This window comes from Esox lucius, chromosome 24, assembly GCF_011004845.1.
Source record: "Esox lucius isolate fEsoLuc1 chromosome 24, fEsoLuc1.pri, whole genome shotgun sequence".
In the NCBI taxonomy this organism is placed as follows: Eukaryota; Metazoa; Chordata; class Actinopteri; order Esociformes; family Esocidae; genus Esox; species Esox lucius.
In genome coordinates this window covers 5239480-5264938 of record NC_047592.1, presented here as the reverse complement: position 1 = coordinate 5264938, position 25459 = coordinate 5239480, and the positions used below count along the sequence as shown (strand labels likewise).

The 25459-nt window shown below is 43.1% G+C and overlaps 1 protein-coding gene across 2 annotated transcripts; it reads left to right on the top strand.

Moving 5' to 3' along the window:
• The first annotated feature begins 1015 nt into the window (after positions 1-1015).
• Positions 1016-25459, top strand: LOC105020792 (zeta-sarcoglycan). Of its 2 annotated transcripts, none has more exons than XM_010888085.4 (8): positions 1016-1705; positions 12306-12500; positions 14595-14696; positions 17644-17731; positions 18817-18939; positions 19231-19297; positions 22333-22456; positions 22896-25459. In XM_010888085.4, exons 1-8 carry the CDS (start codon positions 1646-1648, stop codon positions 23082-23084), a joined length of 948 nt encoding a protein of 315 aa, XP_010886387.1. In that variant the 5' UTR covers positions 1016-1645; the 3' UTR covers positions 23085-25459. The 2 variants fall into 2 exon arrangements, with proteins under 2 accessions (XP_010886387.1, XP_010886386.1); XM_010888084.4 differs by having other exon boundaries at positions 19225-19297.

Sequence of the window (25459 nt, the reverse complement as noted above, 5' to 3'; positions counted from 1 at the left end):
CTTCAATAATCTTTCTTCTGAGGGCCTTGGATTGGTCTTTTGCGCTTGTGATTATGTGTTACCACCAACTATATTTTTTTCTATACCAGACCAAGTTTATATACTTTATCAAAGACTGAATCCTCCAAAGTTACTCTAATTATTTTGAAAAAATCTATTTTGGTGCACCTGATTCTAATTTTAACAATTTTATGTGATTGTAAAAGTAATCATTTAGTGATAACTATTCTGTGTAAACAGATGCATTTCTGCCTGTAATAACTTCATGAAGCTTAATGTTTATTTTGTGTGTATGGCTACGTGTTGTCTTCAGATGGTTCAGATGGCACCATGTGATGCGTAATGCCAGAGAACAGCTCTTAGGCTAGCCATTGTATATTGGCCCCCAGCCATTAATGCCGATTGGCTAAAACCGTTAGTGCGCCAGACCTTAGGCTTCTCTTCTGATTATGTTGGTGTGCAGTTTCTAATAGTGATAAGGCTCCTCGAGGTGTGTGGTAAATGCTAAGGGCTGTATGCAGGCGCTCATATATGACTAGGCCTTATAGGATGGTTAGAATCACTAGAAGGGAGAGCTAAATCTAACTAAAGTCAACTCCACATTTTTCAATTGAGCGCCTAGGCTACTGCTTCTAAGTCGCTTTAACAAAATGTGTTATTATTATTAAAAACGATTAATTTCGGCACCCCACGTTTTTCTTGGGTACCACTATTCTCTAAAATGCTTAATCTGCCTAATTTATATTTACTGTTTTACATTGTTATTGCATAGTTTACAGATTAATAAGAAGTTTAACATTGTTCAGTGAGCTTTTTAAACCTTCGAAGTAACTTTTTTGTGATTACATGTTGTTTGTAGAACATCACTAGGCCTATGGCTATTTTTGTGTAGGCTACTGTAATAAATTGTTTCCTATGAAATGAAAAATTAATAATTTAATGTGACGTCGCAGCTCTAGTCCGCCCTCGCTAAATTGCCGCTCAACCCCAAAAAACTGCCAGTAGAGTGGACACGCGCAAAGCCAAAGCGCGCGTAAGACATTTTTGTTACGGGACATGTTTTTAGGCACACTTCGGTCGTGCAGGTATAGCTGTTTTTCCTGATGGCGGGCTACAGAAGGGCTGATAGATTGTCCTCTCGCATAGAGGCTGAGGCATTTCTGTGTTTAGAGACTGAATTATTGTGATGAATAGCAGGCAGGGGATATGCGTGTACCAGCCTACAGCGGCGTTACTGACAAAATCCAGTGCAACGGCGGAACTCAATTCGAGACCCTCACGTCCTCGAAGATGTCCTGAATCTGATAGATGATAGCAACGGTTCGATTGTCGGATAAGTTTGAATAATGCGCCTTCAAGTTTTTTTTCTTTATGTTTTTTAAGGGGTTACTGCGGGGAAGACTGGAGCCATCTAATGTTAAATTGATGCTGTAGGCATCAATAGCCAACGTTCTGGGTGATCTGTTAGGCTTTATGAATGGGGAAAATCTCTTCGGAGTCATTCGGTGTTTGTTTTTTATCCGAACGATAGTTTCGCAGACTAGCCGAGTCTACTCCGCAAGAATGAGACTGAAGTGCAACTGGCCCGTAGAATACAGGGCTGAGTTTTGCGCCATTAATTACCATTCAAGTTGTCCAAAATGCCATGTTGACATTGTGTAAAGATATGGATGAGTCGGCGTCACTCGATGTCGAGACACTGAAGGTAAGTGATGCCGAAGTATATCCAAACGAATACTACTTTGAATTATGCATACCGGATCTCTCTGTGTTGACTTTCAAATTAGAATTGCGTCGGCACATTCCACCTGGCCTCCGAGACGCACGTGCCATTTCCAGAACGTAGTTATCCGGTAAAGTCCTGCATTCGGCTTGATACGAAGTTTTTGCTAGCTAACATGTGGCACGGAGAATCTTAGGCCTAGCTTTAGTAGCCTAATCATACTGAAGTTATCTATATTTTAGCGTGTTTCTCTGTTGTTATTCTACACACGGTCGCTTATGCAACAGGACATTGGGAGCATTCATTGGAGGGATACGCGTGCATCTGCCGTGTCTTTGATCTCACTGCTTAGCAGTTGGTAGACGTGGCGCCAGCCACGGCAGTGTTGTGAGTTCGATTCCCACGTGGGACCAAAACCGAAAAATATTAAAATCATAGCATTTTCTGCAAGCCGCTGTGGGTGGGGTTGTCTGCTGAATGACACTGTAGCGATGATTGTCAATATATTATATTCTAATAGGGCTAGGTGTTTGGTAAGCACAAGGTAGCTACACTGTTAATATACATAGACTACTGTATCAGATGAGAGTCAGAGAACTGAAAGAACAACTCGAGATGCCTTACCGTTATCTGATCGTTCCAGGAGTATTCCTATTTTAGATTTTAAAAGATTCCATAAGTTTGCAGTGTTCACGTGGTGCACATGTGAGACTTGAATTGTCCCATTGAGGAACGTATCTTGCAACTGCAACTAATTATTCACGTAATAATTTCAGTGTCCTACTGCTGCTGGTAATGAAAACGATTGATTGTTTTCCTGCTGCGAGAAACGGGATCGAGTTGAGGTGTGCATTTTGTGCTGTCTTTTTCCGACTGTGGTGCACCTCACTAGTCTTCCAGTTTCTGCAGCACAGTTGCTGTAACCGATGGCTCGTATTTACGTAGCCTAGTGTACACCAGTAATCAGTGGGATGTCTAAATGTTCTGGCCTAAAAGGTACGGCTGTGTGTATGTTATTAATTAATTGGTTTCCATTTTTACATGTGACCGAGACTGACTGGACCTTCCATAACCTGAGCTGCTACACAGATGTTTCCTTCACCACTGTTGATGAATACCTTTTTTCCCCAAGCCCGCTCAGCCGTAGTTAATTTTTGTTTCGGCACTTGATGGAAACGACTGCTCTCACATAATAGGCTACGGGGCATTCCTTTAACCATTAGCAAACACCTTCGGCAGCGGAGTCAACTTTTTACAAATTCAGCAGTTGTCTTTTGTCACTGAACACTTATTGGGTATGTATACATTATGACCCCTGAGTTGTTTCCCCTTTATTCTTTCCCAGTTTGGCATTATAGTGTCAATGTCACACATCCTCTCCGATCCTTTGATAAATACAACCGTCACCCACTCGGCGGCGTCCAACATGGAGCTGTCCCTGGGGATTTGCAGTGGATTAGGGCGGAGAGCCAGTGCCCTGTGGATGACAGTCGGACTGTTTACATCAGCACTTCGTCGTTTCTTTCGATTTTCACTCTCCTAAAGCCGGAGAGGGAAACAAATTGAGCCCCTAACCTCCTCAACAACGTCCACACAGTCCGTCTGTGAAAACACCCAGTAATAAAAAATAAAAAAACATCTCCAGTACAGGGAAGTCAGTTCAAGATTCAATTTGACACTGACAAAAATATGACAATGAAAGACAATGAAATGAAAAAAGTAAAGGGATAATTTAGGATTTTGACATCAAATTACCTTGAGTCAGATGAATTGGTGGATACTCTTTTTACCTAGCTGTGGTCAGTTTAAAGGAAACTGCAAACTGGCTTTTGTGCAATTGGTAACCTGTTATACAGCAAAGTCAATTGGGAGCATATTCTCTGAAATTTTGCTTTATATATTTTTATATTTTCAGGACTCTGAGAAAGTCCTGAAAAATCCTGAACTTTATCCCTTCAACTTACACTTGATTTCAACTATAGATAAAAACAGTTTTATAATATTGGTATGAATGTGCCATAAGATGTTATAACTCATGTAGCGTACAGAAACGTGGATTTTCAGGATTACTGTTTTTTTTGGTATTGCGTCTCTTTTAAACAACAGTGACCTTTCCTAGCAGTGACCTTATCGGAGGGCTTTCATTTCTTAAAATAAAATCCAGCTTGTAACGTTAAAAGTGCACAGCTGTCTGTTCTCAAGGAAAGGGCATAGAGAACAAAAATCCCAAAGTTCAAAGCATTGACACACACTGCTTTATTGTCGATTTTGACTTCGATGGAGCCAACCGAACATTGGATTTAACATTAGTCAATCCACTATTGAGAAGAGCAGCAGTTCTTTGATCGCTATGTCAATACTCGCAATGATGGAGGGAAAGGTCTTCATTAATAGCTCGATTTACAGTCATTACATTTTTGCAAGACCGACGCAACATATTGGCCTCTGGACAAACCACACTATAGATTCAATGTGGCGGGTAGTCAGGTTCTCTTTGGCTTCATCCAATTTGATAACAGTTTCTGTTTGCTGAAAGAACTTGGGGAAAGCGTGGATTTGGGACCCGGCCAATTTTAACATTTTGGGAGTATTGCTTTTTTTTTCAACCACCGCTGTAGATGTGTCTTTCAAGTGCCGCCTCAGCGTTTCTTCTGTTTACACGCGCAGGAGAGAACATAGAAACGGAGGAGATTGAAGTCATTTGTGCGTTTCCAATTATTATTTCCTCTGCCTCCGACAAAGAAGGGCTGAGTGGGATGCTTTCACCGCAGAGAGAGAGAGGCAGAGAGGAGGGAGAGCGAGCTTGAGTCGATTCCACCGATTGCCATCATCGGGCATTAATAGCGACAAATTTTCTTTCATTAGATGCTTCTCTGCTTCTGCCTTTGTAGCGCATTGCCGTTTGATCAAAACACTGTGTGCCTGATCACTCCCCACTAATTGGTGGAGATGAGCTGTGCTGGTGGAGGCAGAATCACTGCTGGGTAATTGCTGGCTTGGTTCGTACCAGCTGCAGCATATGTTGTCAGTGCTCAAAGGACACCACCTCCTGTCCAGAAGTAAAACCAGCATCATGTTATCTCCGCAGACATTCACGGGAGAGATTGATAGGGAAGTGAATGAAGAGATTGAGGCTCATATTGGGATTGTGTAGGTACATTTACAGGTACATTTTTTTAAACAGTGCATAAGCCTACACGGCCCTAAATCAATGCAATTATTTCAGGGAGAAGATCTAATAGATGTGCTGAACATAATAATTGCCATTCCTGGTGCTGTAGGACTACAGTATGTTCCTTGCTTTAGCAAACTGTCTACCGTTGGAATAAACAGCAGCAGCAGTGGCATGATGGCGGTTTGCTATCTGATTTGCTGGCAGGATTTAAGTCTCTCTGTTCTTGTTGTTGTTCCCATTCATTTAAATTGTTCATTGTTTATTAGTCCGTGAGCCAGGGTGGGACAGTTAGGCCGCTTGTAACACTTGTAGTTTTCTTGTGGGTTTGCAGATGTCCACAGAGGCTCGTTCCTTTTTCCCCAGAGAGAGTTTACACTTTACAGCCTAAGTTCTGTGGACCTGAGAACCCTGATGAAATGTCGCCTGGTAGAAAGGTGCGAATCTAAGCGTTCTGGAGATAAATGTGATTAAATGCTATTTTTGAGCCATAAATTGCTGTTTACTGACCTCGGTGGTCATAGTGTACAGTCCCCAACTCCCCATAACAAAACCAAAAAGGATGGAGTGATGAAAGAAAGGGTAATAAAACCGGAGTCTGGTTCTCCTCTGCTATATTTGTCATTTAATATTGTGCAAAATGTTTTCAATAGGGGACAGGTCTGGACTGAAGGCAGGCCAGTTTAGCACACGGACTGTTTTACTATTTGGCCCTGCTTGTTGTAATACATGCAGAATGTGGTTTGGCATTGTCCTGGTGGAAAAAGGAAGGCCTTCCCTGAAAAAGACCACCTGTACAGCAGCATATGTTGCTCCAAAACCTGTTTTGTTCAGCATTAATGGTGCCTTTGCAGATGTGCAAGTCACCCATGCTGTGTGCACTAATGCACCCCCATACCATCACGGGTGCTAGCTTTTGAACTGTGCGCTGATTACAAGCCAGATGGTCCCTCTCCTCTTTAGCCATGATGCCCAAAAATAATTACAAATGTTGATTTGTTAGAACACAGGACAGTTTTCCACTTCGCCTCAGTCCATCTAAAATGAGCTTGGGCCCAGGGAAGGCGCTGGCGTATCTGGATCTTTATATTTGGTTTCTTCTTTGCATGGTAAAGTTTTAACTTGCATTTGCGGATACAGCGGCGTACTGTGTTCACAGACAATGGTTTTCGGAAGTTTCTGTTTTTAATGCAGTGCCGCCTGAGGGCTCGAAGATTATGACCAAGGTTTTCAGCCTTTTCCCATGCGTACAGAGATTTCTCCAGATTCTCTGAACGTTTTAAGGATATCATGTACCATAGATGAGATCCCCAAACTCTTTGTAATATTATGTTGTGATTTTTTTTTTTATTGTTGCACTATTTGTCCGTGCCCGCCCACCAGGTTTAGTTTTTTAGCCTTAACCAACATTTCTAGTCTTTTGGTGCCTTTGTCCGAGCTTTTTTTAAAAATTCAAAGTGGGCATGTATTTTACAAGAAACAATAACATTTCTCAGTTTCAACATTTGATATGTTGTCATGGTACTATTTTCTATTGAATATACGGTTTAATTAATTTGCAAATCATTGCATTCTGTTTTTCTTTAGATTCTACACAGCGTCCCAACTTTTTTGAAAAGGAGTTGCACACAATTTCTCCTGGGACATAAGAATCACTGGGTCACTGTCGGCTCAATCAAGCCCAAAGGCGCCCATTTTTTGGGGACCGGCTCATGGATTTATTATAGTTTCTGCCAACGAGTATAACTCGTGCTAAGCATAGGAATGATGTGCAGTGAAATAAGAAATGACTCAATTTGCAATTAGTATTCTGGTAAACATTGAGGCTTGTAAGTGAATTCTGGTCAACATCTCAGTATTCAAGAGCCCAATAGAGGCTTTACTAATGGTTTCCTTGGTAATCAAGTTCTGCACTTGATCCTTCCCAAACACTCTCTTACAGTGTGACATATGTGGAGTTTATTTTTAAATTGCTGTGGAAAAAAATATATAATAATATGGGTGGCTTTCTCACTCTTCAACGTTCAACCATCTCTCAGTGCCTTGGAAAACGTGCTGTCATAACCAACTGCTCGAGCCGTCTGCTAGACACAGTGGCGATTTCACTTTAAAGGGTTGTATCAAAACGAACCACTTGCGAAGGCGGTAGAAAGTAAGTGCTCTTGGCTCTTATTTAATGTGCGTTCATGTGTCAGCTCACCGGTACAACGACAGGTTGACAGAGTCACCATCACACACTTTGATCTCTCCCGTTTGCTCTGTGGATGGCCGAGCTTTGGAAAAGCATGACTCAGCGTGGCTAATATATGCATTAAACTCTGCAAAGAAACTGTAGCATCTGTCTACCGGCATAGTGGGAACAATGGGTTGCCATAGAAATTAGAGGGGCAGAAGAGTTGCTACCCATAGCAACTGAGGATTCAAAATAGACTATGGAGTTGCCCTACCCTGGCAAGATGGTGGACTGGTGAGAAAACTTCAAACCAGCCCAACGGAGCTTGTCTAGAGTTTTGACTGCCCCTGAGTTTCTTTGTTTTCCGCTCCTGTTAAAGTATTTTGTTTTCCGCCCGAGGTTAAAGCATTCTGAATCAGCCTCAGATAGTCCCCTAAAAACCATGTGTGGTTTTAAGTAGTCTCTGGAAAAACATAATGGAAAATCTCAAATGTCACGTAATCTGGTGCGCTGAATGATCGCGCATAGAATCTACCCACGGGAGATTCGATTTTAAGACTCAACCCGACACCCTCCTGTGATCACGGACAAGCATGACAGATTTTCACATCCAGCCAATACATTTGTCTTGATGGCTATTACACAGCACTACTTTGTATAGGATGCAAATCTGTCATCGTTGATGTTTTTCGAGTTGTGACTGCAAATCCCAGTTTCCTTTCTCAAACACTCAGACGTCTCTCATATCTGTCTCTTTCGCTGAACTGAATCTGTGGCGAAATTGGACTCGATGACATTTCTAAGCCGTTGATGTGAGGTCATCCGTCACCACCGTCGAATGGAACACTTAACCCAAACTGCCATTCGTGAGGAGGAGCTCTCTGAGGTCAAAGGGGCGGCTTCACGTACTGGAAGCTTGTTTCCGAGGGATACCTGTACAGGCTGTCTGTCGTCGTTCCACCAGCCGGCTGTCCCTCCATGCTGCTGATGGCTCTTCTCCCAATCCTCAAAGAGGATGTTTTGGAGGGTCGTGTTTGTGCCAAATGATGGGAGGGTTTATTCCACACCAGAGAATAGTGTGCCTTTTTCACTCCGGGGTGTAAGCTTATATCCGAGGGTGTCGCAACCCCCCCCCCCCCCCCCGCCGCCACCCCACACACACACACACACACACACTTATATTTTTATTTCCTGCAGTACAATGTGCAGTTCTTCGGTTCTCGCTCACATGGGCTGCAGAGCGAAAAGCAGAGGTCTGAAACACAATGCAGGGGATTTTAAGTGCCGTGTGTGGAGTTATCTATTCATTACGTTTGAACACAGGCATCCTTAAGACTGTTTATCACAAACTCCCTGCCTCGGTCTTGAAAGTATTATAAATTCTTCAATGTTTTCATAGACACACACTTCTATTTGCCTTTGTATAATATAAGCAAATTTATAGTGGATATTAGTGAAGGTAAAGTATGTGATTGGTTGACTACCCATTAAACCCCTATAGATCTGGAAGAAATCTACAACGGATGAGAATATGCTTTATATGGTCCATATGAGATAAAAATATGATGAACTTCTGGTTTTATCAGCTTGGATACACTCTCTCACACACACACACACACACACACACATACACACACACACACTGGGTTAAGGTGGTCATGGGCAGACAGTGCAGGTCCCAATGATTAATTTAGTGTACATGCACATTTCTACCTGGGTTTACATTTTTTCTTTCAATGTTGTGGTACATTAAGAAAAACTACAAATCTCTTAACATCATCTCCAGAATGTGTGGTACATTAAGAAAAACTACAAATCTCTTGACATCGTCTCCAGAATGTGTGGTACATTAAGAAAAACTACAAATCCCTTGACATTGTCTCCAATCCCGTAAAAAAAAAAGATCATTTCCGATGAGAGAGAATTCATAGACCCTCGGTGGACTCGTTGTCCTGTTATTTTAGATCAAGTCTGTCATTCTGACTTGGCATTTTGATAATTAATAAGGTATGGGCTCCAGGTTAATTCACGTCTACAGACGTAGAGTTAGTGTTTGTTCAGCACGACCTACGGTCTGCAAGTTGATATCTTGTCAGTTGGCCGTCACAAGTTAACTGCACGCTCGCCTGAAGGAGCAGACTGACTGCCCATCAAACATTTTGATCTGAGAACATAGCTAGAAGGTTAGCTGGAAGGTTAGCTGGAATGTTAGCTGGATGGTTAGCTGAAAGGTTAGCTAGAATGTTAGCTAGAAGGTTAGCTGGAGGGTTAGCTAGAAGGTTAGCTGGAAGGTTAGGTAGAAGGTTAGCTGGAGGGTTAGCTAGAAGGTTAGCTGGAATGTTAGCTGGAAGGTTAGCTGGAATGTTAGCTGGAAGGTTAGCTAGAACGTTAGCTGGAGGGTTAGCTAGAAGGTTAGCTGGAATGTTAGCTAGAAGGTTAGCTGGAGGGTTAGCTAGAAGGTTACATAGCAACAGTGTCCTCCAGTGTAATTGCCCAACTTGATAAAAATGACCAAAATAGGTTGTGAAAAAAGGTTGTTATTGTATGTCAGCTTGGTTTTTGAGAAAAATCCATCATTTAATTAAATTGAAAATAAAGAAAAAACATAATTTTCCTCCAAATTGCATATTTTTGTAAAAAATAAACTGCATCTTAGCTGTTGGCACCGCTAGGAAGTCTTTAGGAACCAAATTTAATAGAAGTGTCTTCATATTGATATTCGTTCTTCGTGTTCATGTGAGTCATTAGGAACACTTAAGTGGTCATTCCTGTGGTCATTTTCTGGGGTATTAATATGAGGTGACACATGCCAAAATCACTCACTTAATCATCTGTCAACACGGGGAAGGTCAGAGAACTCCCAAATGAAATGAGACAAAAGCTTGATGATCTTCATAAATTAGGCATTAGGTATTAAACAAATATCAGGACCCGAATCTCTGCCCGGCCTCTACCAGGAGGGTAAAACTGCATTGTTGGTAAATCTTCCAGCAAAATAATAATCCAAAGCATTCCTCCAGATCCACACATAATTGTCTCACTGAGCAGAATCAATGCAGTAGCCATCCCAGTTACTTGACATAAACACTACTGAGCATTGGGCTACATAAGAGTCCTGAAGTGAAGACGAAGGATTCTGAGGGACCTGGAGAGATTTTGCATGGATGAATGGTCTCCATTCCCTTATGGGTTGTGTGTTATCCCACATCACCAAACATTTTTGGGGAGAAGACTCAGGCAAGGGGAGTGTGCTAAAGGCAATCACATTCAATAATTGTGAAAATAATACCACAATCAATAATTGTGATTGTTTCTTGTTTAGGCCTCAGGGTTTTTCAAATACAGATATGCCATATCGTGAAACATCGGCCAGCGCTTATGGAGAAGACTGCGAAACGGTTTCAGAGGTCAACAGGAAAAGGGAAACATTTACCCCCAGTGGTTTGCTATCTCAGAATACAGAAGCTTGAACAAATTTCAAGGCAATGCCTGAAGTAGCTGAAACTGTCATAACTAATCATGCATAAGTGACACAGTAACACTCTTTCATTTTTGTAAAACAAAAACACAAAAAAACATTACATGGAAGGATTGAAGGAGTGCCTTTGATTAGATGGTCTGCACATCTGATGTGACCGTTAGACTCGATGACGTGTTTCTGGGCATGAGATGTGCTTGCTAATGTCAACATGACATTGCATATAATTGTGATTGGATATTTCTTTTTCAGAAGCGGTTTTTGTGTACCTTCATAAACCATCCTTTTAATTATAGCTGTATAGGCCAATGCCAGACCTCTATTTTCCCCCAACATAGAGTCCTCAGGAAAGAGTCCACTTGAAATTGGCCTTGGCATTTGAAGTCGCAACATTGGCAATTTCTTTAACCAGAAGACTACATTATTATCAAAATAATGGACATTTTTGGTTCCCCCCAAAAAGCAATCAAGTTAGACTGGGCCACTGGACTAAAAATAGACCATCCCATCTGTCATTTTGTCAGAAATGCCAGATGGCCAGTCCACCCCTGGTTGTCACTGTCCTGAAACATGATTGAATCTTGACATTGTTGTCATGGCATCTTATCATTAACTTGATTGTTTGTCGCTCAAGGTCAAGTTGTAATGCATTTGTTCTTATAGTGGTTATAAAGCCTTGTAACATAACTGTGTGACTGTACCCACGCATTGTGCTTCAGTTTGTGAGATCAGTAATGTAAACACCTCAGTTAAGTGAAGACTCACGTCAGACAAATGTGCATGAATAGTTTAGCGCCTCCTCTGCATCACTCGTAGAGAAGTAAATAGAATGTGAAATAATTTCCCAGTCTAATTAAAGGTTCAAAGCTGCCGGGAGTGGAACGAATGTGAAAGTCACACACAGGAAGCTGTCATTCACGGGTGGCACAGAGAGCCAGTTCCGTAATGTCAACATTTAATTAGAACTGAAAACTAATTGGTGACACCTGGTATTAAATCCATGCAAGGAGCCTAAGGGCTGGGTCAGGTTGTTTGTTTCTGAATATGACATTCAGAAATGTGCACTACAAGAGGCCCGCTGGCATCTTTTCTGCTGTTTGGGTCCGTTCTGCTCATCTTCAGGCCGCTGGTTGTCTATAAATCGAGATTAAAGTGACATCCGAGTTTCAGCTGTTGAAAGGCTTGGGGGTTTCGCCCATGTTCTCGCTAGGTGTTGGAATACAGTGCTACTGCGGTAAAAGTGTTCTTCTGCTTCCTGTTGTAATAAATATTTCCCTTCTGGGAGTAGTTTTGTATCATCAGTAGATTGTTCCTGGTGATCTTGCTCTCTATGTACTGCTGAGGGACACCGTGCGACAAGAAGCTCAGATGTGGTTTAGTGTGTTCATAAAAAAAATCTAGGTATTCGGATAACCTTGTCTGCTGCGCCTGCAGCCTCACGGAAGGCTCCAGTAGCCGTTAAATTTGAGGAGCGAATGAAGGCACGGTACTTGGGTGCGGCACTCTCACATCCACCAGCTCACGTCAGTTATTTACCACGCCACGGTAATGACCCTCAGGGGGTTTTTGCGTGCGTTTCATTTAAGCACTTTCACTAATCTCCTGTACATTTTTTGTGTCGACACATTAGTTTGGTAATTGTGTGCGTCATTGTGTTTGTGCTATAATTGTGTTACAAAAACTCTGCGTACGTCCTTCAAAAAATACAAATGTTCGGCACATCTTCTGACGCCCTGGTGCCCTTCTGGTTGTGGTCCAGATTACCCAGGAGCAGTACATACTGGATGCCCGGGCAGGGCACCATCAGAGGCCTAGCTGTGACCCTGTCTACCCCGTGGGACTCTATGGCTGGAGGAAGAGATGCCTCTACTTCTTCCTTCTGCTGTTGCTGACTGTAATGATCGTCAACATGGCCTTGACTGTGTGGATAATAAAGGTCATGAGGTTCACTGTGGTGAGTAGCCTGTACATTATATTCTGTTACAGCGGCCAAATGTTTACGTTGTTTTACAGTATCCGACTGTATATTGTTTTACAGTAGCCTACTGTAGATTGTTTTACAGTAGCCTACTGTATATTGTTTTACACACTCGCTCAATACTCTCATTACACCGGGGTCTGGGCGGAGGATTCTGTGGCAGTATACAAGGGGTGAATTGGAGAGGCAGATGGAGGTAGCCTAATTAATAGAGCGATCGACTGACCTGATCGTTTTACTGGTGCAGTTGTCCTGAACGTGCCCCCATCCACATTGATACAGTGTTCCGTGTTGACATGCATTAATTAAGCGCATTATAGCGTTTGAGTGACAGTAACAAAATGTGTCTGAATGCAGCAAGAGTTGATAAATATCACAGGGCTGTGGTATGTGCTGTACGCATACCTCTAAATTACTTCTGATTAAAATATTGTCTGAATTGAAAAATGTCCCAGATGAAAAGAATCCCCTTCGTGCCAGATCGACCAATGCATCCTAGAAACACAGTTCTGCACAGTCCACATCAGGCTCCAGGTATATTGCATCGGACACCAGGGCAGAATTTAGAGAGATTGGAGCGAGCAGTTGCTGTGAAATGTTTCAGGCCGACACTTGCCGTCCACCAATTGAATTCCAGTCAGTTGAGGCAGTAGCCTACACTTCAATTCTTGTCCTCTGTAGTGCTTTTCAGCAAGTGCCATGTGGCTTTGAAATTCGGTTCAGCCTCTCGAATTGACCGAAATTGAAATGGAACTGACCCCGACCCCGGGCCTGCAACAGCGTTGCGCTGTGACAGATATTTTCCCCTCACCGTCTTCATCACTTGGGCGCTCCCCGGCTCCCGATCAATCACCGCCACGGTACAAATGCTATCTGTGCTCTGGTTGTCGATCACGGAAAATGCACTTCACCGCTATCTCCCAAGACTTAGACCGCACAGTAGAAAGCTCGGCCAACCTAAAACACCTTAAGCTGTGTGGAAGATTTACTGATGTGTAGATTCATATTGGCACGTTACGTACGCTATGGGATACATAAGACGGGTTCTGGTATTCTGGGAAGCCTGCTGGCAATGCTCACTTCTAAATGACTGATCCGTAGGCCGCGACTGACAGTGTTAATTATTAACCGGGCCTGTGCATTACGGGACGTCGTCTTTATATACACAAATAAAAAGACAAATTCCTAAGCCAGTCATGTCTGTTCAATAAGCATTATAAATAATTCAGTCACCATTGTATTGCAAACCCGTTAGAGTGCGGAGGTTTTGCACTGAGGGTGTTTTTTTTTACTCAGGTCATTGAATTGCCAACATTAACATGCCTGGACACAGCTCTCAGCCCTGGTAAATTGGCTAGATACCTCAACCCCAAAGATATCTTCTTGCCATTGTAAATAGGCAACCAATGGCAACAGTACTTTTTCCCCCTACTTTCTTTTGGCTGTCACACGCGTAATAGCTGTGACGTCTCAGAACATTCCGGATTCGAACCATGGGGTTTATACTAATGCTTGAGTTAAAGTGTCCGTGATGAGGCTTCCGCGTTACTGACGGCTTGGCATTGGAGAGTCTGGGGGGGGGGTACAAACTGTCATCCTGTCAGCTTGGTGTGCCACTGTTTCCTCAGCATGATCCCCTCACTCAGTGTCAACCGTGAGCCGTTGATGTGGCCTGGAATAGGCACACGCCGAACACAGCAGATCAGCCTGGTGCGCTGTTGTGTCCAGGCTACGTGGCAGTGACATACAGCTACCTTACTCTGCCCGGGTAGTGGATATACACTCTTCTGATACTCTTGGGGTACAGCAATCCATCAATTTAAACCAATAACCTTGCCAATGAAGTCGAAGCACTGGGCAAATCCGGTGTGGTGATTATTGCAATTTAAAAAAAAAACATCTGTTTTGGTAGACAGTGAATGTTCACCTGAAGCTGATATGGCACAACATTTTGACGTGTGTTAATTCATTTTAGCGGGAAAAGTGCAGAACACTTGGTAACTGTTTCATGGCCATTCCTCTTCTCTAGGGTTCCCCTTTTAATGCTGAACTCTTGATGTACACTTGCAGGATGGAATGGGGAACCTCCGGATGAACCAGGAATCGATACACCTGGAGGGAATATCGGAATTCCTTTTTCCCTTCTATGTAAAGGAGATCCAGTCAAGGAGGGTAGGTTTCTCCATTTGTTTTCTTAGTCCTCTCCGCGTCTGCCCCAACGCCTGTTTGAGGAGAGTTGATGGCGTGTCTTTGTGGTGCCGGTAGACGATAGGGAGGAATAGAAATCCTGCACACGTCTGTTTGCCCCCGAAATATTTGCAGATTTATTAAGGAAATGTTCTTGTTTTACAATGTAATGAATAATAATTACAAGAGAACACAAACCAAGGTCACCGTTGAAGGGATAAGTACTGTTCACCGTTATTAGCAGTTTCCTTGTTCTTTCCCCCGGTGGAGATTGTATGATTTTCTCCAGCCAATACCACCCCCCCCCCCCCCTCACTGGCCCCCCCACCGGTACTGTGCTCAAAAGTCACAAACAACCTAGTGGATATTACAGATGATTACTGGGGAACCACAGTACTCTGTCAGTCCTTTGCAGAACTTTCCATCAAGCTGTCACAGTAAATTCCTCCTGCTTCCCTTTGACGTCGGTAGATCTACATAACTCTGGATCAGACACTACCGTTTTTCTCTCACTCAGCTAATAGGACATCTAGTCCGTCTTAGCTTTTTTCACTGTGTCATTATGATATGGAAAGCAATCTCAGGCCTTGTGGCCCCAATTGGAAAAATATTGTATTTTCTTTTTTAGTGTACCCCATTCATTTCCCCTCTGAATTTTGTGATGTTCATTTCACAATTACGGCCTTGCCTCATTGCAGCCACTTTGGGTCCTTTTCACACTGATCGCTGTTCCAGGAAGTATACGTTGGCACATGTGCACTCAGATGAGAACTTATTATATAGTCAACAACCACTATTATGCTTGCTGGAGCCAACATACCATAAGGAGTCACTAGTGTGCGAAGACACAGCAGCCCCGGTCGACATCCCAGCCACCATCCGTGGACGGTGCCAAACTCATTTGTACCATCTTAAGCGGGACCCCAGGGCACTGTGGGTGTACCGTGACCAGCATTTCAAATCTCGCCCGTAAAGACTGACCACTGAGTTGTGCTACATCCCCTGTAAATGGGCTATTCACGTCTGCTTACTTCGGTAATGGCTGGATGGTGGGCTTGTAATGATGATGACTTGATAGAAATAGTTTTCTTTTTTTTTCTTTTAATGCGCATAGGAGAATTGAAGAGCTTTCATAGATAGGGAGAAATGCCAACCTCTTTATGTAGTTACGTTTATAATATTTGTACGTTTTTAATTTCCTCTTTGAAATGTCAGACTTGATTTTGCCCTTTAAGTCCATGAAGTCTTACAATTATGTTTTATACTAACACACATTTCCTGTTGCTGAAAGAGCATTTTCCTGCTTTAGCATACTTGCTCAAATGCAGGTCCATTATCATTAGTGTCATTTTCTTTTATGCATATTTCCTCTGATAGAACTCGGGGATCTTTTCAGCAAATCATATTTCCCCTAATAGAACTTTGTTACCTGTTCAGCCAATCATATTTCCTCTGATAGAACTCTATTCAGCCAATCATATTTCCTCTGATAGAACTCCGGTATCTGTTCAACCAATCATATTTCCTCTGACAGAACTCCGGTATCTGTTCAGCCAATCATATTTCCTTTGATATATCTTTGGTATCTGTTCAGCCAATCATATTTCCTCTCATAGAACTAAGGTATCTGTTCAGCCAATCATATTTCTTCTGATAGAGCTCTGGTATCTGTTCAGCCAATCATTTAATATTGTAGCAGGTTTCTCAGTGGGCAGAGACTCATCACTGGTCAAACTGTCTGCTTTATTGAGCATTAAGATGTTAGAAAATCACACTGGAACTACAGCTATAGAATGTCACAGACGAGTTCCAGTTAGCTAGCTAGTTTAGCATGTAACGTGATTAGCTACTACAGCTAGCTAGCTAAGGAGGGATTGCTGAATATGGAAATTATGCTGAATATGGAAAGATTGTGGTATGGAAATATTGGCATGTCTTCACATATTGCGTGAACACAGTTCTGTTCTAGTATTGTTGTTCTATGGTAACGCCGGAGTGCTCGCTCCTAAAGATGGCGTGCACAATAAAACCAGCCACGTGGGGGTGCCCATTGGCATAACGGTTGTTGATTCAAAACCAATATTTATTAATGGGCACTTTGTTTGGTACAATTAGGTACTTTGTTTATAACATACCGACAGTTAGATGCATGTTTTAGTTTTGTAGATATATTTTCAGTTAGACAGCGGGTTAAGACGGAGGATGATACATTTTTGTAGAAAGCGTTCGGCCGGATTCAAACCCACACTGTAGCAGTACATGTGCACCAGAGACAGGGGGTATGGAACACTGGACCCCCTAAGTCACGCTGGGGGGGGTGTTAACATTGTCCCACCTGTCCGGGTTCCGCTTTAGCCTGCCCTCACACACTCCAGCTGCCTTTGGCTATGAAGTGGGTCATTGTATGCAAGGCAGCAACCCTTGGCACCGTTTCAGTCGTGGGTAATTTTTCAGTCTGAAGGCCGCGCTGTTGTCCCAACATGCTCCATGAATATGTGTCTCACTTGCCGAATTCCCCATGACCTCCTGTAAAAGCCGTTACGACGCTGGACGCTATTTATGACCTGGGGGGAAAAAATGTAAGTGCACAATATTGAAAATTAAATCAGGTCTTACTTGATCTGATTGTTCGATGATGTACTTTTTGTGTCAGACTTTGAAGGGGTTCTCAGAAAGCAACTCTAATGCTGTTTCAGGCTCAACGTTTTTTGTTTTCACCCAGGAATTGCAAGATTGAATCGTCACACCCAAAATTTGTATCAGTATCTCAAGAGGGGATTGTGAATTGTGATCGAATGTGAATCCTCTCATTGCAGTTAACTTGCGTTTTAATGTTTATGCTTTTTTCCCCCGATCCTGACATTTACACCATCACTCTCCCCCTTTCTCCTCCCCCCATTCCCTCAACGATCCCTCTGTCATCCTTCTCTAGGACAGCCCATTGGTTTTGCGGTCGAACAGAAACGTGACCGTGAACGCTCGAAACATCCAAGGCCACCTCACTGGGCAGCTGACAGTGGGTGAGTTGATTTCACACATGCTTTCTGTCCGAGGTCAACTAACATTTTTGGATACTCTTCATACAATATTGATACCTCAAACTTAATATTTCATGTTTTTGACCCTCGCAGTTTAGCCTAGACGCAGTCTAGACAGATATTTCTTCCCCTTTAAATGCCGGAATTGATCTAATTTTATAAATGACTTTAATTAAGTTTAGAGCAACAATGTATCTTTTATCATTGTGAATCTGCTTTCTCCGTCTGACTGGGTACATCACAAAGTGTTCAAGACGTTAACCTTTGAGGCACTTATCAAAAGGGCAATGGATTCTTCTCATTATCGTCTGTTTAACCATCAGTCAGGCCAAATTACCAAAGTAATTTACATGATTAATGGCCATTTGAAGCAAATGACCTGCTTATTAACATAAATAGCTATTGATTTTTGCCAGCATAAGTTTGAGATTGATTATGTTTCGACAACACTTGTAATGTGACACTTTTGGCCACGCTTGACCTTCAGTTGTAAATTGGTCTTGTTAGGCAGAAAACACTACTTTCAGAAAACACAACTACCTGCAATTCGCAGGTAAAATTAAACTCCACCGTCATTGATCATCATAGTTAATCCATTAACCATGTAGGGATGCAACTACTGGACTACAAGTTTAACTACTGGACTACACCTACCTACTGCTGAGCACCTTCCTAACGTTTGAAATATCAGGAGACAGGATTGGCTAGTTGTCCAAAGTATTGCACTGTTAAACAAAAGAAAATAACTCAACAAATAGTCAGACGTTGAAGTGGAAATATAACCACACGTTGTTTGACATTTTAATTGTAGACTTTCTCACTTTCCCACATTGACCAAGCCATTCCCAGTGCCTGGGTCCCCCGGGCTTTTGGATGTCTGGCCATAAACCAAAGGCTTTAGCAAAGTCCGGTTAGCTTTGGCTGATGACCCACGGTCATAGCAGCAACCAAATGGGTTGCCAGGTCATCAGCTCCAGGCGCCGTCGTCATTGTTCGTCCCACTGCGGAAATGAATAAATGGTTGTTACTGGTAGCGCACAGCTGCTTACTGCCGGGCCTGTCCACAGGCCCCGATGCCCTGGAGGCCCAGTGTCAGAGGTTCCAGGTGAGGAGTATGGATGGAGAGAAGGTGCTGTTCTCTGTCGACGAAGAGGAGATCTCCATTGGAACAGATCACCTCAGAGTTACAGGTAATAGCTGCTGTCCATTTCATTCACCGCAACCTTCACATCCTTGGCATGTAACTCAGAGGACGACCTGTTGCGCGTGAAAGGGGCTCGCGTTGAAACGCGCGCTGGGCGGGGCGGGGCGTCGTGTGACCCTGGCCAAGCGGGGACACCGCCTCGTAGTGTTCTGGGAACGTCCCAGCGACTCATTTCTTGTCCGCAGGGACTTACCTCAGATGCCCTGGCTTTGTTCACATCGTGTAAAGCACCACTTCTGTTGATTAAATAGTTGATTTATCTTCTGGGAAGGGCCAGAGGGAGCGGTCTTTGGACGCTCTGTGGAAACGCCACTCATCCAGGCAGATGGCTCCCAGGATCTGAAGTAAGCCTCTCGTTTATGCTTCCCACATCCAGACTATTCACTTAAGCTGTGTCACGGTGTCTTCAATGAAGTGTTCAGTGTCTTTTGTATGTTTATTCAGCCGATGTGATTATAATGCGTTAAAAAAAAAAATCTATGTTTAGCATGTTAACTTTGTTCAATTAAAAGCCCATTGTGGTCAAAAGAGGGATTAATTTGTTGCATTATATGAGGTCAGAAGTTTAAGCTAACATTAAGAAAAATATTTAATTGCTCGATCTGTACGAGACCTATATGAAAACATATTATTTTTAATTTCAGCCAGGTCAGATGTGTACTTTTCGTGTATTAAGTGATGCCCCAAAGTTATATTAATTGTCTAGTGGGTGAAAGGGGTGGGGTTTAGGCCAGTCATATCAGCCAATCACGGCTTATTATGTAATAATTTTTACATTTGTTCCCTAAGCAGACTTGAGCCTCTGTAGGGCCAATTTATTGCCAGGGAAATACATATATTTTCATCAAATAAGCAAACACAGGCAGACCGTGATGGTTTAAACATTACAAAGACTGCGTAAAACATGTTGAAAAATTCTTCCCGTTTTTAACCACAATTCTCAGTAGCAATACTGTTGGTCTGTGCATCTCTTATCTGTATGCCTTTCATCCAAAACCCCTCTGACCAATGTTGTACCTCATTTTGAGCCAGTTAACAGAAGCTGGAAAATAATCACCACTGGGTTTTGAATTGTCTCTGGACGTTTTTGTAGGGGTCTGCACTTTTCTTTTATATGAACCATACCCCTTTTTAAACATTCAAGTTAGATGTGCAGAAACACTCCACCAACAGCGTGATCATTAAATTAAGATACGGCATCTGTAACATTTCTCGACACTTCTCATCAAACATTCACTATAATGGAAATTGCACAAGCGTAAAGTAATTTGTCAGTCGTTCCACTTGGCATTAAGGAAGTTCATTACATTAGACTTTGGTGAAAATGAGTGGGGCGAAATGCATATTAGACAAACGCACAAGGCCCTTCCTACTCTGGAAATACACTTTGTCTGAAGCAGTGGCCTGCGCTAATCCATTAACAAGCAATAATGACTGTATTTGCAGTACACCTTCATTGTTCTAAAGGGGAAACTCAGATCAACGTTGGTAAAGAAGCAAAACAACGCAGTGGTTACTAATTAATCTGTAGTGGAATATTGATGGAAGTTGCCCAGAGCTAACACTTTTCAATAGATGTTTGACAAGAAATGCAGTGTTAAGACTGGAAGGATGCGTTGTTGTTTTTGTTTTTGTTTTGTTTGCGTTCTATAAGAGGGGCAGGAGATAAAGCAGTAGAACATTTGAGGTGTTGGTAGTCTTTTTCAGTGAGCTCATGCAGAAGTCAGGCATCGAATCCATTCATTTGCTATTAAACAGCCACTCAAATCCCAGATTATAGCTTCGATTTAGCATTCAGATGTCATTCTGAAAATGTATTGTGAATTATGCATCTGAAAAGCAAAATAGTTTATTTAAAAGTTAATCACATCGTCAAACTATTCAATTCATCATACTTTTTTGAACCTATATGTAAATGAATGCAAGTGTGCACCACACATAATGCACATTTGTGTAACAAAAATCTAAAATACATTGTTTTCCATAATTGTATTAGTTCAATACAGTAGGTTTAATCCAATTCAATAATACACAAACAATCTTCCGAATTGTACCTCACTTATATCACCTACCAATTTTGAAAAGACAAATTCCCACCTGTGACCATGCCTCATCGCAGCAACTCCCTACAGGCTCGGGAGAGTTGAAGATCGAGTCCTGTCCCCCTCAGCACGGAGGAGAACACATTCACAGTCCCAACAACCACGACTGAGCTTGCAGGTACACAACCAACCACACAGAGTCACGTCACTAGAGCACGATGAAGCCGGGTAGACCTCCTTTCTAACACCAACCCCAGATAGTGCTGAGACAACTGGCAATGCCCCATACCCAGCCAGTATACTGCGGCCAGGATTTGAACTCCTGGCCACAGTGGCTTGGCTGCACTGCAAGGCACGGATTTTTACCCCCACGCCACTTGAGGAGCGGCAGTTTGAGCTAATTTGATGTACTGAAATAAACTGTCACAGGAAGCAGCATAATCATTGCAATATTAAAAGCATGTCATTTCATTTGACATGCTCGGTCTTTAATATTGGAGTCGGGGGGTCATGTATAGTGTGAGATAACAGATGCTGTATCTTAATTTGATCACCCTGTGCTGAACAAGGCCTTTTTTTGCAATTTATGTTGAAATAAATATACTTTCAGACATGATTCGCCCTAACAGAAAATGTATTATCACCACAAGAAAAGTGCTTTTTCAGCACTCATGTTCAAGTCAAAGGTAATGGAGAATTAAGCGATTTCAGTGGGCTTTATAGTTGTCTATTTAAAATTAATTAAACCCTTAATTAAACCCGTTGTTGGGTCGAATGAAAAGCATGACGTGAGAACACATTCTCCATTGATTGGTCCGTTCCCTGGTCTCCCCGTGTAAACACAACATCTGGCGCATATAAATGGCATGATCGCATTCGCTTTTTGTGTTGCCGAAGGTCAAAATTGGATGCCACCATTATGTGATGCATATGAGCTGAAACCAACCGGAATAATGAACAGACACACTGCTGATACGTTTCCCGGGTGCAGTTGCCCGGAGTTGGAACAACTGAGCTGATAACACAAACAATGCCATTACCCCACGGTTAAGTAGTCCGTCACTTCGCATTCCAGATGGGCAGGTTATTCCTAGCAATTATGATTTCTCAAAGACAATTATGCCAGGACAGTGTTTCGTTTGAAATATTCATGCAGCTATTTGCATGTCGCTACTGCACGTCCATCAAGGCCTTTTGGCGTAGTGGTGCCAAACGAAACGTTTCGAACGCAATATCTTAAAACGGGCCGTTTGTAAGTGACTCTTCTAAATGTGGGCGAACTGAGGTGGAACGCAGGCGCTCCCGTCCGGTGGTTGTGTTTGTGTTGCGTTCGACAGGCTCGAGTCGCCGACAAGGACGGTGACCATGGAGGCTCCCCGGGGGGTAGAGATCAGCGCCGCCAAGGGGAAACTGAAAGCCACGTGTCGGAAAGACCTGGAACTGCGGTCGACGGAGGGAGAGGTGAGGAGGCGTTGCATGGCATTAAATGGCCCCGATTAGCATGTCATAGTCTGTCAGTATAACCATGTCGAGGTGTTCTCAGCACACAGCGTGAGCTCTCAGTTCCCATTGGCTGTGGTTGTCGTTGTGTGGCTGTAGGGAAGATATAACACCCTATTTAACGCTTGTAGATGTGACTCTTTCTGGGGCCGTTTCTATACGGCCTTTAATGGGTGAAAATAAGGGGTCTTTTTAGGTTGTCATTTTAAACTGGGGTTGAGATTGATTACCCTTACAAAATGCCTTTCTAAGCTCTCTTACGTAACTTGTTACAACAGTTCCTGATCTCCCCTATTCTCCACTTGACTCGAATCACCCCCTTTCACATACAAATAGTTAGTTGTACTGGCGTCACTTTACCAGATATGTCATTCAGATGGTTTTTTTCACCCCCAACCAGATTGTTCTAGATGCAAACACAATCCGACTGGGGAGGCTTCTTCCGCTCGGCGTCTACTCCCCGGACCCGGCGCCTCGGAGACACACCGTGTACGAGCTGTGCGTCTGTCCCAACGGCAGGCTGTATCTCTCCCCTGCCGAGAGCAGCTCCACCTGCCACTCGATGAGCCACGTCTGCCTCTGGAGCTGATCTGAGGACAGATCCCGACAGACTCTTACACCGCTCAAGGCCTTGGCTGTGATGCCCACCACTGTTCTCCGGCGTCAGTGGTGGCGACGTGGAGGTGACCAAGGGGCTGTCTAGAAACCGCTGCTACAGTAGCGCCTAGCTCAGACCTGACAGCGTTATATCCTGGGTCAATCTGGCTGAAATCTTGTGCAGTGGTGTTTGCAGCAGCCCGTGGCGAATATATTTGGTTAGCATATCTTAGCTGGCGAAGACTTAGACTCTCCGCGACACCTCTTGTGCCCCTCTATTCCAGGGGTACACTTCCAGACGAGTGCCTAGGATGAGGGGTTTGTTTTGGGACCATGTTACAAAACAGCTGAGCTCAGAGAACTTGTTGGAAGCACAAATTCCGACATGTATTTTTCCAAGCCAAGAACTTGTTTATAATACCCTGAACAATAATATAAACACTGGTTCATTTAAATGCATCAACAGTGATTTATTCATTATGCCCTTATCTGTGGATTGGACGGAAGCATTCGTCCACTGAAATTGGTTACGATGCCAAACTGAGGTCACGTCAAGACCCCGGTGGGGGCGACAAGCATGCAGATGAGTTTCCTCGAGACAGTTTCTGACTTGTTCAAACCAGTTTGATCAGCTTGTCTTGGGTGGGCCTGTCTCAGACGGTCCTGGCGGTAAAGACGCCAAACGTGGAGGTTCTGGGCTGGCGTGGTTACTGCGGTTTTCAGTGCGGTTCGGACGTACTGCCGAATTCTCTTTTATGTTTTACGGTGTGAAGGTTAACGGTGAGTTCTCTGCTGGTCATTCCTGCAGCATTGAGATTTCAAGCTCCCTCAAAACCTTAAGGCATCTGTGTCGTTGTGTTGTGCAGCGAAACAACTCATTTCTTGAGTGGCCTTTTGTTGTCCCCAACACTAGGGGGCAAGGTGCACCTATGTAATCATCTCGCTGTTTAGTCAGCCCACTGAGGGATGTCAAACGATGTGAGGAAAAATAAGCATTTTGTGCGAATAGAAAATATATTTAATTTCTCTTCATGAAACATGGGACCAAGACCTCACATGTTGTGTTTGTGTTTTTTGTTCGGTGTTCATTGCTTGATGGGAACTCTGGGGATTCCCCATGTGTTGTACGTCCAATCATTGCAAATTATACGTTTTTATATTCTGTGAAATGTAAACTAAAACTGGTTTAATGAAGACGTTTGTAATGGGAAGTATTTAGATTGGACACCCCCCCCCCCCCCAATTTTTTTTTAATAGATTATGCATTTTCTGACCCACACGTGCATTTACACAAAGGTCTATAATCATAGTAATATAATGAATGCTCCAAGGGCTGGTTTCCCTGACGCCAACCCAGTAATTGACAGGATCAAGCCAGTCCAACGCTCCTCTGTTCTGCTGACGAAGGCAAATAGCATGGGGGTGTTGGTACCTGGAGTCAAAATGCTTTAATAGATGGGCTAGCTGAAACAAAAGGATGGTTATTGACGTCTGGGTTATGAACCAAGGATGTTCCTACTTCCTCCCTGTCTGCCGAGACGGGAAACGCCCATCTCTAGTTCAGACAGCCAATGCCTAGTTGGCATGTCTTACTCTCGTTATTACATCCTTGTTCTCCACTAGCTGTCACTCTGTGGTCTTATCTGACCTGGTGTGTAAGGAATGTGTTGGGTGATAATCTGTCATTCTAAGTGATGTGAAATTGTGCTACAACAAGTAATATTTAACATTTTCTAACCAGATGCATTATTTTATAATGATCAACATTGTCCTGGATCTACATAATAGACCAAGCCAGTAAGGTCCAGCAATAAAACACATTTCTAAATAACCACCACCCACCAAATAAAATATGTTGAATTTCATTTGCAGCCACGTGAAAACAACACACTGCCAAACTAAATCTTGTTAAAGGGTTAACGCAAAATGTGTAATCACGCAGTGATTTGCACTCAAAATGGGATCGTCGACCTTCGCAGGATTAGTTCCTATGGAAACACGGCCTTTGCCGCCCCTTGCTGGTTGACTTGCCGCAGTTAAGCATGAATAGTAGTGGTTGATTTGTATTACCATTATAGCTGAAAGTAAGTACTTGACGTAACTACAACATGCTAAGTGGTTGTAGCTAATCCCTGTGCCATTCACTCCAATACCATATAGCAAAAGAACTGACATTCTGCAGCCGAGGCGTTGCTAGGATCACAGTACATTCGGGGCTTCGCCCGCCCCCCCCCTATTCATAAAAGAACAGGCCCCGGTGAACTTGGCACCAGACTGGCACGCTTTCAACTTAAGTACCAAGCGTGAAGCAAATAGTTAAGATGGGTATTTTCTTTAACACCGTCAAGACATGTTTACATCACAATA